At 41.0% G+C, this 18,497-nt stretch overlaps 1 protein-coding gene across 2 annotated transcripts in view; it reads left to right on the top strand.

Moving 5' to 3' along the window:
* The window catches only part of wdr44 (WD repeat domain 44), a 93,854-nt gene extending 78,096 nt beyond the window's left edge, over positions 1-15,758 (top strand). For both annotated transcript variants that reach the window (XM_063060494.1, XM_063060493.1), the window contains exons 14-20: positions 1,080-1,202; positions 2,118-2,309; positions 4,057-4,158; positions 4,248-4,363; positions 4,528-4,655; positions 10,121-10,246; positions 14,645-15,758. In XM_063060494.1, the coding sequence (XP_062916564.1) occupies positions 1,080-1,202; positions 2,118-2,309; positions 4,057-4,158; positions 4,248-4,363; positions 4,528-4,655; positions 10,121-10,246; positions 14,645-14,733 (876 nt within the window). In that variant the 3' untranslated portion in view covers positions 14,734-15,758. The remainder of the gene's footprint in view (positions 1-1,079; positions 1,203-2,117; positions 2,310-4,056; positions 4,159-4,247; positions 4,364-4,527; positions 4,656-10,120; positions 10,247-14,644) is intronic.
* Positions 15,759-18,497: the final 2,739 nt, after the last annotated feature.

The raw sequence follows: 18,497 nt of genomic DNA, 5'->3' as shown, positions 1-18,497 counted from the left end.
CAGAACTTTGTGGTAGTGGGAATGGGAAGCTGAATATATTATCTCAATTTCATTGTGAGCATCTCCCACTTGTTGTACGGGAGGCATAAGGAGTTTAACAATAGGTTTTCTGATTGACAAAAAAAAAGTTCAAAGTAAAATTGTTATCAAAATACATCTGTCAGCATATACAACCATGAGATTCATTTTCTTAATGGCATACTCAACAAATCCATAATAGAATAATAATGATAATTGAATCAATTAAGACTGTACCAACTTGGGCTTTACACCAGAGTGCAGAAGACAACAAGTTGTCCAAATACAAAGATAAATAAATAAATAATAATAAGCAATAAGTATCAGAGAGTCCTTGAAAGTGAGTCCATTGGTTGTGGAAATATTTTAATGATAGGGCAAGTGAAGTTGAGTGAAGTTATCCCCTTTAGGCTCAAGAGCCTTAAGCTTGAGAGGCAATAACTGTTCCTGAACCTGGTGGTGTGAGTCCTGTGGCTCCTATACCTTCCTGATGGCAGCAGCAAGAGGAGCTCATGTCCTAGATGGTGAGGGTTGCTGATGATGGATGCTGCTTTCCTGCAATATCATTTAATGTGGATGTGCTCAGTGGTGGGGTAGCTTTACACATGATGGACTGCGCTATATCCACTACTTTCTGTAGGATTTTCTGTTCAGGGGTATTGGTGATGCAGCCTTAAATTAGCCATGTTCATTTGTTAAATGTAGAAAGTTGCAACTAACATTATGCAACAAGCAACTCAATTTTAAAGAGATTTTCTTCAACCCTTGAAATTCTATTAATTGGATGATGTGAGGAAGACTAATAAAACAAGAAATGTAATTTGGGAAAATAATTGTTATTTGGTTAAGTGTAAGCATTGGCTCTAATTAAGCACTTCAGTTACTATTTTTCTCCCGCTGTGGTATCAATCTTTTTGTTGCTTTTAGCAAAAGAAATGGTGTAGCTGATTATTTTCCAGAATATCTAACCTTTATTGTAAAATCTGCTATTCACACCGGAGCACTTTGGTATATACTGTGGAAGACAATAACGCTGACATTTTTTTTTTAAATCCTCCTAGAACTACTTTCTGCTGTCTTCTTCCATGGACAAGACAGTTCGCTTATGGCATATATCACGGAGGGAATGCTTGTGTTGCTTTCAGCATATAGACTTTGTCACTGCTATAGCTTTTCACCCAAGGGTAAGTAGCATGCAAAATGTTTGCTCTTATTGTTAAAGAATAGTTGAAAATATTGGGCTATCATATAATCATATAATTTATAAAATTAAAAACAAACATATGAAAAAATGTTGCATTTGTGCAAAAGACCCTCAGATGATCAACCCTGATTATTTTAAATAAGAAAATGTTACTCGTTTTCAATGGAATTGGCACTTTTCTTAGTGGGACATGTTTTTGCCAAAGTCTCAAGAATCAGTGTTACGAAGATAGGTTGAGCAAGTGACAGCTTTTCTTTTTGGAGTGATGGAGGATGAGATGGTAGAGGTATATAAGATTATAAGAAGCATGGAGTGGATTTCTGATGCCTTTTTTGACTTAATAAAGACTTAATAAAAATAAATAAAAATTTAAGGTGATTGGAGGAAAGCACGGCAAAGATACCGGAGGTAGTTCATTTTACACGGACAGTGGTCAATGCTTTGCATGCACTGCTGCCAAAGCTGGTAGAGGCTACTGCATTAAGGGCATTTGAGAGACTGCTAGATACTCCTCCATTTTGTATTCTTTGATGTGCCTGTGTGGGGGGAGAAGGGTTAGGTTAATCTTGGAGTAGGTCAAAAGGTGGGCACCACATTGTGGACCAAAGGATCTGTACTATGCTGCTCTGCTTCTATGTTTTACGTCCCTCCATCTTATAACACTGACCATCTTCTCTTTCTAGTCCAGAAGAAGGGTCTTGACACAAAACATCAGCTGTCCATCTCCTTCCAGAGATGTTGTCTAACCCACAAGACCCTGTTGTTCCTCCATTGTGTTTCTCCATGGCTCAGTTGGTTTATTTCACTTTCTCTTGTCAAACCAAGATAAAATTAAGCCATACAGGTTTGAATGAGGTTGTTCAATCCCACCCTTGATGAAATTTATTTTTTTCAGGATGACAGGTACTTCTTAAGTGGATCACTTGATGGGAAACTTCGTCTGTGGAACATTCCTGATAAGAAGGTAGCACTTTGGAATGAAATTGATGGACAGACTAAATTAATAACAGCAGCAAACTTCTGCCAGAATGGCAAATATGCTGTGATTGGCACTTATGATGGCAGATGCATCTTCTATGACACAGAGGTGATTTTTGTTTTATTGTCAATATTGTTTCAGTGCCTTTTTGTCCCTATATTTTGCAATATGCTGGTACCCCGCTTGGCTATCCAGCAGAGTGCTGATTGTTTTCAGTAAGCGGTGCAGGTATTCAGATATGTACCTCTTGATACTTCAAACGTCATCACTTTAAGTTCAAGTTTATTGTCATCTAACTGTACATATTTACAACAAAACGAAACAATGTTCCTCCAGACTACAGTGCACCCACAAAGCATATATCACACACAACATATAAAACAAAATATTACCATAAATAAGTTAATAAAATATAATTCAAAAGGTGTGTAGTGTCAACGCATTGAGAAGCTGCTGTTCATCCTTACTATACCACCTAATGTGCAGTCCTGAGCCTCACATCTGAGTAGCTGCACCTTTCTCTTCAGCTCTTATAGGCAGTAATTGCATGTTATGTCACTCCACACTAAGGCTAGCACAGAAAGATTACTTCAATTTCATTTCGAGCTTCTCCATAAATTCCGTCATCTCCAACGGGATCCCACCATCAAGGAGATCGTTCCCTCCCTCCCCCCTCATTTTCTGCTTTCTGCAAGAATCACTCCCTACACAACTCCCTTCTCCATTCATCCCTCCTGGCAAGCGGAACAAGTGCTACACTGCCCCTACTCCTCCTCCCTCACTACCATTCAGGGCCCCAAACAGTCCTTCCAGGTGAGGCGACACTTCACCTGTGAGTCTTTTGGGGTCATCTATTGTTTCCGGTGCTCGCAGTGTCCTATATATCAGTGAGACCTGACTTAGGTTGGGAGACCGCTTTGCCGAGCACCGACACTCTGTCCACCATAAAAAGCGGGATCACCCAGTGGCCATTCATTTTAATTCTACCCTCCATTCTGACATGTCAGTCCATGGCCCCCTCTACTGTCGTGATGAGGCCACAATCAGGTTGGAGGAACAACACCTTTGTATTCCGTCTGGGTGACCTGATGGCATGAACATCAATTCTCTACTGGTAATTCTCTCCCCCCCCCCCCCCCCACTTGCCATTGCTCCCTTTACCATTCCCCATTCCCCCCTCTCTCACTTATCTCTTTACCTGCCCATCACCTCTCTCTGGTGGCTCCTCCCCCTTTCTTTCTTCCATGGCCTTCTGCCCTTTCCTATCAGATTTCCCCCTTCTCCAGACCTGTATCTCTTTCACCATTCAGCTTCCCAGTTCTTTACTTCACCCCTCCTGGTTTCGCCAATCACCTTGTGTTTCTTCCTCCCTCCCCCCACTGCCATCTTCTTACTCAGACTCCTCACATTCTTTTCTCCAGTCCTGCTAAAGGGTCTCAGCCCGAAACATCGACTGTACTCTTTTCCATAGATGCTGTCTGGCCTGCTGAGTTCCTTCAGCATTTTGTGTGTGTTGCTTGGATTTCCAGCACCCGCAGAATTTCTCTTGTTTTCTTTTTCAATGTCATTGCCGTGGGGGCCCCAGATGAGGGCTCAGCCCTCCAGTCGTTCCCAATATGGTAGCATCAGCAATTTAAATCTCTACAATGACATAATGCCTCTTTTAGTGTTGATTCCATTAGCACTCTAGTTTTGGGGAATGCATCCTGGGTACAAAGCGAGTGTACGCAATTCTTGAGGGATTGTGTTATGTTTTGTAAGCATTGCAGGTTCTTGTCATTTACAATTTGTCGCAATACAATTATTTAAATGAAACAGGCAATGTAATTTTTTATTTCTGAATTATTCTGTCCAGCATTTGAAGTACCATACACAGATACATGTCCGCTCCACAAGAGGGAGAAACAGAGTTGGGAGAAAAATTACAGGCATTGAACCATTGCCTGGTGAAAATAAGGTCTGTAATCAATTGTTAGGAAGCAGAATCTAATGCTTACTTTTGTTTCATTAAAAGTGTATCTTAATATTTTGAATTCTTGAATTTAGATCCTTGTGACCTCCAATGATTCAAGAATTCGCCTGTATGATCTTAGAGATTTGTCCATTTCTATGAAATATAAAGGCTATATGAATAGTAGCAGCCAAATCAAAGCAAGTTTCAGGTAAGGAAATTTTTTTTCATGGCTTCGTCACTCACTGCACATTGCTATTCTGTAGCCATGCTTGGATGATTATCACTTAAGGCATATTTTAAATTTAAATATACTTTTGGAAGTGTTCCTCTGAAATTATGCATTTTCACATGCCTTGTAAATTTTATTTTCAGTCATGATTATACATATATCATAAGTGGATCTGAAGACAAGTACATTTATATTTGGTGTACTTACCATGATGTCAGTAAGTTTGCTTCAGTAAGAAGAGATCGCAATGACTTCTGGGAAGGAATTAAAGGTAATTGAAATTACTTAATCATAATCTGTTAAGGATACCTAACACCAAACTGGTTTGTCTCCAAACTTCTTGAAGTTCTGGTTTTTCTGAAAAACGTTTAAAAGTATTTAAACACAAGAGATTCTGTAGATGCTGGAAATCCAGAGCAACAGACACAAAACGCTGGAGGAACTCAGCAGGTCAGGCAGCAGCTTATGAAAATTAAATAAGCAGCTACCATTTCGAGCTGAGTCCCTTCAAAAAGACTGGAAAGTAATGGGGAAGACACCAGGGTAAGAAGGTGGGGGAGGGTAAGGAGTACAAACTAAGAGGTGAAGCCAGGTGGATGGGAAAGGTAAAGGGTCAGGTAAGTGGAAGAAGGAGGGGCACCAGAGGAAGGTGATAGGCAGGCTAGAAGAGGTAAGGGGCCGTGGGGAATGAAAGGAGGAGGAAGTTGAAGGGAAAAGGTTTTTTTTTTAAAAGGAAAAAAAAATTACTGGAATGAGAAAGCGATGTTCATGCCATCAAGTTGGAGGCTACCCAAATGGAATACAAGGTGTTGATCCTCCATACTGTCAATCACCTCATGATGGCAGAAGAGGAGGTCATGGACCAACGTGTCAGAACTGGAATGGGGATAGGAGTTAAAATGGTTGGCTACCAGGAAACTCTGCTTTTGTCAGGTGGAATACAGATGTGCTTAATAAAGTGGAGGATTTAAAAAAATAGTAGAAATCTCTCTTGCAGCTAATGTCTAAAATCTCTATGAATCCACTTACTTGCTAAACCATGTGATTACAAAAGATTACAGGTTTCTTTCATTTAAGTTTTAAAATGTCATTTATTTTAAACAATAATTAGCAATGACATGAAGTACTCGGGTTTGAAGGAGCTTCTAAATCCTATTGAATAGATCTGGATTAACATTATTGAAGGAGGTTACTAATCCAAGGTGACTGTGTCAGACAGATGTCTTAATCAGAAGCTTAGAATGCCTTTCAAATCAGCATTTCAGTATTAGCATCTTTGGCCATAATGTTTGGCGATGACCCACGTCTATGAGGGAAGGTTATTAATCAATCACTCGGTTTACGTGGGTATGAAATGCAAAGGAGTAGGAATCCTTAGATGGTTGTCTTCAGAGAACCTTGCTTGGTAGGCAGGTTTAGTCAGGAATGAATTGTGTGGATGTGTGGAAGTTTTTGAAAAGTTAGTCCAAGACGCTTACTTTCACAATTTGATTTGGTAATACAACCATAATCCTTTCCCGCTAAACCTGCCCATTTTATCTAAATGGGTAGGTTTAGGGAAGATCCTGTCAGGAATCCATGTAGAGCCTGTATTACCATCTAATTGTGAAAACAAGAAATATTCAGCAGATCATCACCTCTGGAAAGAGAAACCATGTTTATGTTTCAGCATGAAAATCTTTAATCAGAGCATTTTGTATCTGAGAAGCCATCTTCCAGCGAAGATATTTAAGTGATGAAATTCAGAAGGAGCTTGAAATTGTACCAGCATGACCTTTGGTAGACTGTCAGCTTTTCCTCAGACGGCCAAACAGCAGTGAATATTGCTCACATGTACAGTGCTGAGATTTGGACAAGTTGCAGCAAAGCACTAGAGATGCTGCTCATTGGTATTGGTACAAAATTCTTCAAATTTGCAAAATTGCTACAAATTTCTCCTAAACCACTGGCCTGGGGCCCCTGTAGAACAGAAACCCAACCCTGGAGAACACAAGGGGCCAAGTCCTGACGTGAAGGCTCCCCTTAGATTCTCCCCACTTGCTTGCTAGGCCAGCTCCCTCCTCTTCAGGACCTTCTGCTAGTGTAGGACAACAACTTACCTGACAGGCCAGTTGAATCCACTCCAGGTCTTCCAGTCTGGTCCGTAAGCACTTACTTAGCTTCCAGTACAGCTAGCTCCACTCCGGGATGTCCAGGACTGACCAGATGCAGCCACTTCCTTCTGAGGTATGGTAAGAGGCTGGGCTGCAGGTGATGCTGAAACAGCATGGATTCAAGAACCACCCCCTCCCCCTCCCCCATTCAGTCTCCCCTGCTTAGTTCTGACAACATTCAGCCCATTGAAAACAAAGTTGATGAACTAAGGGCAAGACTGACCTACCACAGAGAACTTGGGGGACTACTGACGAAATGTAACTTGCGTCTGTTTTGCCAGACTGCACCATATAACCTAAGGAGTTCTCAGTTCACCAGATGGACCATATGACATTCTCAGGCAAAGTTTCATGTGAAAGGGTCTGCTTCTTAATCAGCTCCTTGTGGTACTGGCAGGTTCTTGCTCACCCTGCTTGCAATATCTAATGGCTCATTCTACTCGCCATGGGTGTTCAGTTCAGCTATCCTGATGGTAGTCTTCATCTTGCACCAGACGGATATGAAGCCTACACTTAACGAACGATACTGTATGGTCAGCATCCTTGAAACAGGATATCCTGAGGCTGCCTTCATCTTTGTCAGTGATTTCAACCAGGTCAACTTCAAGATTGTGTTACCAAAATATGAGCACATCTCCTGCCCTACTAGGGGCCTAAACACCTTTGATTATTGCTATACAAACACCAAAGATATCTACTGAACCACCCCCTCCCCTTTTACACTTTGCTAACTCTGACCACCAGGCTGTACTCCTCCTTGCATACAAACAGAAGCTGAAACGTGAGGATCCAGTACTGAAAGTCATTCAGTGCTGGTCTGAGGAAATGGATGAGCTTATGCACGACTGCTTTGAGTCAGTAGATTGGTCCATGTTTAGAACCTCATCTGCCAGCTTTTATGCGCCATCACCGTTTTGAACTTCATCAGCTGATATGTTGAGAAGTGTGTACCAAAGAAAATAAAGTGGATACCCCAGGAGAAATATGGGAGATCCACTCCCTACTAGCTTAGGACTCCAGCATTCAAATCAGGTAAATTTGACCTTTACAGGAAACCGAGATTGCCGAGAGATACTACCAGTCCAAAAGCATGTTGCAGACCAGCCATTAGTTGTGACAGTGCTTAAGTATTATAATGGGTTCCAAAATAAAATCGAGCAGCATCATCACTAACAGCACATCCCTTCCCAATGAACTTAGTATATTCTTTGCACACTTTGAACAAAAGAGAAGCAGCCTCCCTGAAAGCCTGACGATACTCCTGACCCCACAGTCACCATTGTGGACAAAAATCAGTCTTCTGTAGAGTGAATCCACAACTGGATGAGTTGGTGGCCCTGGCTGTGTCCTTCAATCCTATACAGATCATCTGGTAGGGTATTTGAAGGCATTTTAACCTCCTCCTGCTTCAGTCTGAGATTCCCACCTGGTTTAAGAAGAGCATATCATACCAGTACCAAAGAAAAATAAGGTAATTTGTCTTAGGAAGTATTGCCCATTAGCAGACATCCACCATCATGAAGAGCTTCAGGAGGCTGCTTATGGCACATGTTAAATCCAGCCTCCCAGATAACGTCAGCTCACCGCAATTCATCTACGGCTGAAACTGGTCCATAGCGGACACCATTTCCCTGACCTTATACTTGTGTCTTGAGCGTCTGGACAGAAAGGATTGACTACAGGCTGTCCTTCAATACTATACTCTTAGTGGTTACTTTATTCGGTACCTCCACGGCTAATGAAGTGGCTAAGTGTTTGTGGTCTTCTGCTGCTGTAGCCCTTCCACTTCAAGGTTCAACGTGTTGTGAATTCAGTGATGCTGTTCTGCACACCACTGTAGTAACACGTGGTTATTTGAGTTCCTGTTGCCTTCCTGTCAGATTGAACCTTTCTCCTTTGACCTGTCTTACCAACAAGGCGTTTATGCCCACAGAATTTTTGCATCATTCTCTGTAAACTCTGTTGTACATGAAAATCCCAGGAAATCAGTTTTTGAGATAATCAAACCACCCTGTCTGGCATGAACAATCATTCCACTGACAGTCACTTAGATCACTTTTCTTTCCCCATTCTGATATTTACCCTGAACAACAACTGAACCATTTTGACTGTCTGCATGCTTTTGTGCTGAGTTGCTGCCACATGATGAGATATTTCCGTTAATGAGCGTCTGTATGTGATAAAGTGGCCACTGAGTGCAGTTTCAAGAAAACTTGTAATCAAACTCTGAAACCTGGGACTTAACCCCACCTTCTCCAACTGGATCCTTGACTTCCTGACCAATACACTGCAATCAGCCAGGTTAGGCAATAACGCCCCCACCATGGTTGCTGGCGCTCCACAACAGCTGAGTCCTCAGCCCTCTACACTACTACTCATGCCCACATGACTGTGTGCCCAGATTCTGCTCTGAATCCATTTACCCATGTGCAGGTAATACCACTGTAGTGGGCCGTATATCAAATAACCATGAATCGGAGTACAGAAAGGAGTTGGGAGGCTAGTACCGTAGTGCCATGACAACAATATTCCCCTCACTGTCAACAAAACAAAAGAACATGACTTCAGGATGGGGAGCAGTGCACTTGCTGCTGTCCACATCCACTGTGCTGTGGTTGAGAGCTTCAAGTTCCTAGGATTGAACATCACCAGTAGCCTGTCCTGGTCTGACCACATAGATGCCATGGGTAAGAATGCTCACCAGCATCTCTACTTCCTCAGGAGGTTAAAGAAATTTCACATGTTCCTGTTAATCCTTATCAGCTTTTGGTAAGAGTCAACAAGGACATGCCAAACACCTTATCTAGATGCATCACAGCTGGTTCTGTGACCACATGAAACTGCAGAGTTATGGATACAGATCAACACATCATGAAAATCTACCTCCCCTGCATGGACTCTGTCCACCCTGCACCCTGGTCATTCTTTCTTCTCCCCTTTTCATTGGCAGAAAATAAAACACCTGAAAGTGCATTCTATGTAGCTCGAGGACAGCTTCTACTCCACTGTTGTAAGACTTTTAAATGGTTCCCTAGTACCGTAATATAGACTGTCGACCTCACAATACCTTGTTATTACCATGCACTTTATTTACTTGCACTGCACTGTTTCCTGTGATGTATTTGTACTACCTCAATACACTGTTGTAATATTTTGATCAGTATGAACAGTATATAAGATGGGCTTTTCACTGTATCTCAGTACTTGTGACAATAATGAACCAATTCCAATTCCTGGATAAGCAAGCTAATGTCTGACCGCTCCCAGGCCCACATCCCTAGTATTGAGGCCTTATTTGTCTCATTTGACTCTGCTGGACAAGCCGTATCACTTGTCTGCATAATCCTTGACTTCCAAATTCAGAATTTTATTCTGAGCTCTCATAGAAAGAGATTACCAGGTGGACAGAGGAAAGGGCTGGGACGTTCTCAAAATGTACTTGAAAAAGTGTAATCTCCCCGCTGAATCAAGGTCGTAGCCAGAAGACAGCATTTGAATAACGACACCATGACAAACCTATATTTTGAATATATGTATGCAAAGTTAGTCTTCATTCTGTAGTTAATTGTTTCTCTTTTTGTAGCCCATAATGCAGTTGTGACTTCAGCAATCTTTGCACCAAATCCAAGTTTGATGCTGTCTGATGTTCCTCAGGCAGAGAAAGCAGAGAGTGATGCCTTGGGTATTAATACAGATAACATACCTTCTGGTAAGTTATCTATTTGTTGTGCTATGTACTAGAAATTGCTTTGACTAATAAACATAGTGTTCTTTTGTTGCACTCTTGTTCACTAATTTGTGGGCATTTAGCATGAATGTCACATTGTAAATGTGCTTGGAACATCTGTGGGTGGCTTTGATGGTGGTCAATTCCTTCAGCCGCTTGAGGTTGTTATCCCATGGGTCTAATTTCTACAGAGGCTAGTCTTCATCACAGATTTAGCAGCAGCATTGAAGAAGTCAACATTGAGAACACATTTGACCACTTTTTATATAGTGCTCTTCATGCAGATGAAACTGCAAGGTATTGGCATCAAATCAAATAAGAACATTTGACCAATGTATAGTAAAAGAGATGGTTTCAACAAGGAAGAGTTGGGGAGAGGTTGAGTATATTTCAGATAAGAATTTAAGTGAAGTCGTGCTAGAACAATAACTTTCAGGTGTGCTCGAGCCCAAAATTAGAAGAGTACAGTTATTGAGAGAGTTCTATGGTTAAAAGAAATAGGAGCAAAAGAATGACGCAATGGAAGGATTATCACAGGAAGACGTAGCTTAACCAGCAAACACATAGAACAGTACAGCAAAGGAACAGGTCCTTTGGCCCACAATGTTCTGTCAAACTACTAAAATTGTTATCAAATGTCCAACACATCCTTCCATTTCCATTACACTCATGTGCCTATCTAAGAGCATCTTGATTGCTCCTTTCATATTTGCCTCCACCACCAACTCTGGCACCTACCGCTCCCTGTTTTAAAAAAAACCTCACACATCACCTTTGAACTTAGCCCTCTCTTAAATGCATAATCTCTAGTATTTGATATTTCAACCCTAGGAAAAAGATGATGACTTTTCTAGTTTATGCTTCTTATAATGTTGTAAAACGTATCTGATCTCCTCTCAACCTCTGACGCTCTAGAGTTTATCGAATGTCTCCTTATAGCAAGCGCTCTGTAATCCAGGCAGCATTCTGGTAAAACTCCTCTGTACCTTCTTCAAAATCTCCACATCTTTCCTATAATGGAGCAACCAGAAGTGAACACAGTACTCCAGATGCAACCTAACTAGAGTTTTATAAAGCTGCATCATAATTTCCCAACTCTTGAAGTCAGTTCCTCAACTAATAAAAATGTCATAGCTGCTGTAACATCTTATCAGTCTGTGTGGCCATCTTCTGAGAGCTAGACTTGGACCCCAAAATCTCTCTGCATGTCAACATTATTAAGGATCTTGCCATTAATACTTTTTACATTTACGTTTGTACTTTACATTTGATCTTCTAAAGTGCAACACTTCACATTTAGCTGGGTTAAACTCCATCTGCCTTTTCTCTGCCCATATTTAAAACTGATCTGTATCCTGTTGTTTCATTTAGTGGTTTTATTTGCTATCCACAACATCACAAGTCTTTGTATCATCTGCAGACGTAGTTCATTTTCATCCAGTCATTTTCCTGTACATCTCAGTCGCAGACCTCCAGCCAGAATAGTGCGATCAATTACTACCCTCATCCAAATGGCCAATTCGTCATGGACCCCTGTATCTTCTGCATGAGTGACCTTGTCCAGATGCCAGCAATCTCATCTCTTGCCTCTCTCTGTATGTAAATAGATATAAACATCCTCCACCTAGAAACAGCTAAACAGCTATTCCCAATTAACTCTACATTGTCCTTGCCTAATACCCTTGTAATTTATCATGCTCCAATTTAATGCTCTACCTCGATGTCTTTATCCGTAGCTAACTTAAGACTTCAGGAAGTTGTGATCAGTGCTCCTTAACTATTCTTCCCCCCGAAAAGGTCAGTCACCTAGCCAGGCTTATTTTCCAAAAACTAGATCCGATCTGCCCCCCTTGTTGGATTATCTACATATTGATTTAAGAAATCCTTTTGGATGCACCTAACAAATTCTACCTCGTTTAAACCTCTTGCACTAAGGTCTCAGTCTGTAGTATGGATGTCACCCAGTACAACAATCCTATTGTTTTTACATCTTTCCCTAGTCTGCCTGAGTATCTGTTTCTCAGGATATGTCCATAAGATATAGGAGGAGAATTAGGCCATTTGGCTCAACAAGTTTGCTCCGCCATTTCTGGTGGCTTTTGGAGGCTTTGTAGCATTATCCCAATAGTGATTTCACCTTTCTTATTTTTGAGTTCTACCCATACAGACTCAGTGGATGAGCCTTCCATTATGTCTCCTTTTGAATGCAGTTGTGATATCATCCCTGATTTCAAAGCCCACCTTACCTCCTTCTCTCGCTGTTTTCTAATGCATTGAAACCCTGGAACATTAAGCATCCATTCCTCGCTCTCTTGCTCTCTCTTGTTATGGCCATAACATCTTAGTTCCATGCTCTGGGTTCATAACCTTTACCTATAATATGCCTAGCATTAAAATATGCATACTTCACCCTGTCTGTCCTATTGTGTCTATTACCTTTTGCCTGTTCTTACTGGTCATGTCGAATTCCTTCATCTCAATCCCTCCACTTTCTGGCCTGGTGCTCTGGTTTCCATCCCCTGTCAAATTAGTTTAAACCCTTCTGAGTGAATCTCCTTGCCAGAATATTGGTTCCCCTCCAGTTAAGATGCAACTTCATCCTTAATACAGGGTTATGATTGAATGGGACTCTGATCAAAGAGATGGGCAGCAAACTTTGTTGGTTGAGTTGAGTTGTTCTCTGATTTTGACAATCCATTTGCAAGTATTTCGCCATCATACGATGAGACCTCAGTGCACTTTTGGCTTGTGGACCACTGATGATGTCTCCTCATATGGGAATGAAAAATGTGCAAATGTATTGCCAAGATCAGCAAACACCTCAACCCAACCACCAACTACCCGAGCTACACTTTTCCGGAGTTAACAGAGAGAATGAAGACCAGCCAGGAGTGTAATTGTTGAGAGTGGGGGTAGGATGTATATGTGCATGTGTAATGAGCAAAAGACCCAAGGCAGGCCCAGAGATGGGCAGCGTTATGGGAATATAAATGTACATTTTTGCCAGTAATGGTGATGTGTGGTTTGAAGCTCAGTTCTGACTCTGAATGCCAAACGTCTAGTTTCCAATATGGGATAGTATAGGGTTGTCATCGGTGCCTATGTAACACAGTCTAAAAACTTGCTGGTTAGTCCATTGTAAATTGTCTCGTGTTTGGGCTAGGATTAAATCGGGTGTTGTTGGATGGTGCGGCTTGAAGGGCCGGAGGCCTATTCTGCATTGTATCTCAATAAATAAATAAATAAAAGTTTTGTCTTTTCCTTTGGTCTCAGTTTAGTTGGGGAAAATGACCAATCATGCAGTGCTATATGTATACAGTGTACTGTTTAGAGGCATGGAGAGAGATAGTGTCAAAGCCCGTGTTAAAATAGATTTTTATCTAGAATGTTATCAAGAGATCATGTTGCTAAATGGGAGTAGTCCTTGGAAGGGCAGACACCAATTTGCAGATTCAGGAAGAGAACCCATTAGAAATATTTGTCTGGCTGGAGTAGAAAGCAGGTGAGTACGGTCACCCTTAGTTCGATACAGCTGGGAAGACTTCAGAGGAGTCAAAGCATCATATGCTACAAAGGAGAGATAAATTGCTTCTCTTAGTTGGTTAGGATGCTGTTAGTGATGACGTTCAGAGGAGTTGTTCTGGAAATGCAGGCAGGGCCACAATCCTGACTAGAAGGATCCAAACAGAGGATCAGAAAAGGAGAACATGAGTTTAAAGTTACAACATGTTTGAGCAACTGGGGTGGGGGTGAGGGGAAAGATGAGCTGCAGTTAACAAAAGCAGTCATCAAGGTTTGATATCTTGGGAGACATAAGTGTGCTAGTTTAGTGATGGAGGGGTAAGAAACTATCAGGTGACATTCAGGCCATTAGGATACATTGCTTAGCTTAATACAGTTATGCACATCTGTTTGGGGGTGTAAGATAAATGGTCTAAATTGCTTTAGGTAGGACATTTAGTTTTTAGTTTATAAATAGTAGGGGCATTCACAGATAATTACTCAACATTTTCAACTAGGGTTATGTCAACCCAGTTGTCAAAAGAGCTTGACGAGAGCAATGACATCCTAAACTTCACAGAATCATATCAAATATGAGCACGTTTCAGGAACCAGGTTGCTGTAGTAGGGAGAACTGGGAGTGAAGCTGGCTCACCACTCACTGAGGAGAGTTGGAGCACACTTTGGCAGGGGCTGGAGATGGCCTGTGGGTTAGATGTACCCCACTAAAATGACAAACAAGGAAGGAAGCTGCATGTGTTTTTGATGAACATTTTGAACTTCTGCAGTGATCAAAATAGTGGTACAGGCATTATTCCCTGCAGGGACATGCTCATGCTAACTATTGTGAAATCTTTCTCCAATTTTGCTTTCATTTAGGTGCATTGAAAGCAGACATCACTGAAGTACTCTTATCTGCGGATTTCACTGGTGCAATCAAAGTTTTCATCAATAAGAAGAAGAACTAATTATTTTTGGCTGAATTCTTACCTGGAATATCGTATTCAATTCCAAACTCTTTGCTTTTTAATTAGATGAGAGCAGAAATAAAAGCATTGCAGTGACCAACTCATAAGTTGTTTTAAACTTCAGTAGTTTAGCATGGAGTTGGTTTGGTTGAGGAGATCTGCAGTAGAACTCATGAGCTATTAAGTATGAATCAGAAGAAAATACTTGTAAATACCTTTCTGGGACTTAGTAGGAAGGCCATCAAGCTTCTCTATGTCCAAGTACAGTAGTGTTTGTGTTTAGGATTTGTATGTCTGTGCAAGTTCTGGTCTGGGAATTGGTTCTTGTGTCTTTTGCTTCAAAGAATAGAAATTTATTCCTTAGTTCATAGTGTGCCTTGTAAAGGAAGCTGGTTCATAATAGCTCTGGTGGAATTGTGCTAGTGTATTGAGAACAAATTACTTATACTAAAAATGATTGCTGTCTAATGAAGTTCAGTTTAGTTTGTGACTGAACTAGTTCAATGGAAAGTATTATATGTATTCTGTTCAGTAGAATTAGTTATTCTGTTTTTAAAACTGATGCCAAGTCAAACTGTGGGCAATGCAACTTCAATCCATTGTTGCATCCACGAGAGCCGAGGTGGAAGCAAGTTGTTTTCAAAAGACAAAGACACTGTTAACTAAGTCTTATGCTTAATTTATGTTGAATTCTGATACTTTTTTTTACCCTTTTGCACCACCTTTGGATATCAGATTTCCTTTTGTTTTTGTCAGATTTTACTTTATTGGAACTGGGCAGATTGAATCTTTGGCCAATCTTTTACTATTTTATGTTATATTAAGACAAACTATGTTCAATGTGTACAAAATAATGTTTTGAAATTTAATTTTGTGGTGGAGAAAATGTATTATTGATGCACATGGCTCTTGAAAAAGAGAGCCAGTGTAACTACCAATGAAATAACATTTCTGCGTTTGTGCTGCTGGAAAATGTTATTGATGGTTTTTGAGGTTTAAAGCAAATAAAATGTATAAATAAAGGATGCTCCAACAAGTGCTTAGGGTCTTTATTTTATGGTCACATCTGTCTGCTGAAGAACAGAGTTATGATGAAATTCTCCTCCTGCGGAAGTTCCAGTGTATTAAATCCATCATGTGGCATGCAAGCAGGTCTTTCACCCTCCACTCCACTGAATCCATACTGGCTTATTACCACTCTTTCTGCTTCATTCGCAGCTTATTCTCTCCACATTCACATTCCCATCAGCTCCCTCCAGATTCTATCACTCACCTACACAATTAACCTATCTACCCGTCTGGCTTTGGAACATGGGAGGAAACCAGAGCATCTGGTGGAAACAGGGCCGGGGAGCACGTACTACAGACTCCAGACAAGACAGCGCTGGAAGTGGGGATTGAACCTGTGAAGTAGCTGGATCACTATCTTGCCATAAATGTATACACAGTACTGTGCAAAACTCGTAGGCATCCTAGGTTTCTTTTTGGTTTTGGTGATTACTTTTTGCCTTCTGCATTAGTGTGTCAGTAGAAAAGAGCAAACTTTAGATTTCCAAACATTCATTTTCCAAAAAATTAAATGTTTTACAGAGAAATTTTTGTACTTTGTTAATGAAAGTAACATATTAAGCAATGGACCACATTTCAAATAAAAACTTGATTACTTTGTAGGTATCTAGCCCAGTGCATGATTAAACAAAGAGAACAAGCAGGTGAATGATCAATGACATAATGAGTTGAATAAACTAAACTGATCAACTGAAACAGAAACGGGTGTGGAAGGAATCAAACTGGGTGAAGTACACCCAAACTAAAAGGTGAAGGTGTGGCACATGTGGCAGTTTAACCTTGAAGTCATCAATTCTTACACCATGGCAAGAGTGAGCATAGCAACAAGACACAAGATGGTCGTCCTGCATCAGCAAGGTCTCTCCCAAGCAGAAATTTTACAGCAGACCGGATGTGCTGTCCACTCTTCTGAAGAAGCACAAAGAAATGTGCAAGGTTGAGCACCAGAAACACAGTATTCAGCCGTGGAAACTAGCAGATGAGGATACATCAAACTGATGTCCCTTCTGAATCAGAAGTCTGGGACGACTATCAGCCCTGAGCTCTCACAAACCACTGGAACCTAAGTATACCTCTACAGTCCGGAGAAGTCCTGTCATAAGTGGTCTTCATGGAAGAGTTGCTGCCAAAAAGCCATTCCTCTAAAGTGGAAACAAAGCCAAGAGTCTTACCTATGCACAAAAACACAAGGACTGGGGTACTTAAAGTACATTTATTATCAAAGTAGTATGTATATACAACTTAAGACTTATGCACAGTACTAAGTGTGTATGTGCTGTGTTTTACAGGTTCTTGAGGTCCTCTTACTGAAAACATTGGCATAGGTTTTATTGCAAGGTTATGAAAGCTATGCTTATTTTATTTGCCTATCTATTGCTATCTGGAAAGGCCATTGCAGTATGTGTTTTTTTATACCTTGACGTTAGGCATTTACTTCCTGCTGGAATCCTGCTACCAGGTAGCTGTTGTTCATGTAACAACATGAAAGTGGTGTGAGTTATCTAATTACTGAATATACCGGGCATAAGCCAGGTCCTAAGCCCATAGGCTGTTCCTCCATATGGCTTAATTTTTGTTTATTTTGCCATTGGCTCAGTTGCTCTCACTAAACCTCCCCCACCCCACCCACTTCCTTATCTTTAACTTCAGCTATATGGTAGCTATGCATGTTTTGGTGGTTGTCACTTTGTGATTCTGCTGCTAAGGCCAGGGCAGATGAAATCCATTAACTTTTAACAACTGTATTGGCATTTGTATTGCATCTTTAATGTAGATAAATGATACAAGCTACTTTAAGGGAATCTAATCAAACATGGACCTACAGAAGACATCAAGTTTTCACCACTCACTTTAGTCATAGAAAGATGTGGCTCAGAAACAGGTCCTTCGGCCCACTGTGTCTGCACCAAACATCAACTACCCACTCACTATAATCCCATTTTATATTCTCCCCTCATTGCCATCAACTCCCTGGTCCCTTCCCCAGATTCTACTTCAACTGCTTACTAGGGGCAATTTACACCGATGAACCAGAGCACCTCGTGGAAGCCCACGGAGTCACAAGGAAGTTTAAAGTTTGTGGAGATGAAATTGAATAGATATGTTCAGAGGCCTATCTGAAAAGGAAGTCTGATGTGACAGGGTTTTAGGAGGCAACTTCAGAGCTTGGCACAGATGGCTAAAACTACACTAAGCATCATAAGAGCAGAGTCCTGAACCTAGTCTACAGCTGCTTCCTCAATGACCAAAGGTCAGGAATAGGATAATTGACTGATAATCACTACTGAAGTGGCAGTCAATGACTCTTCAATGATGGACAGTGTAACCACTTGCCCTTTACATTCTGTAGCATTATCCTTTCTAAGCTTTCCACCATCAACATTCTGAGATCATTATTTATTGGGATCATGTCCATGAACTTTGACTGCCTGATCAGGACAGAAGCTTGGTATCCAGCACCAAATGACACCCAAAAATTTTCCCACCAATGACAAAGCATAAATCAGGAGTGTGATGGAATTTTCCTCACTTGTCTACTCTAGCAATCCTCAACTCATGATGCCTTTCAGCAATTAGTAGTCTGCTTGATTGGTATACTATTAACTACTTTAAATATTCATTTCCTCTTGCGCCAGTATGCCTGTCTGCTGAATGAACCGTTTCCACTGTTGTTCAATCAGGCTACTCTGACTGCA

The sequence above is a fragment of the Mobula hypostoma genome, chromosome 10 (genome assembly GCF_963921235.1).
Source record: "Mobula hypostoma chromosome 10, sMobHyp1.1, whole genome shotgun sequence".
In the NCBI taxonomy this organism is placed as follows: Eukaryota; Metazoa; Chordata; class Chondrichthyes; order Myliobatiformes; family Myliobatidae; genus Mobula; species Mobula hypostoma.
This window is presented reverse-complemented; position numbering and strand designations above follow the sequence as displayed.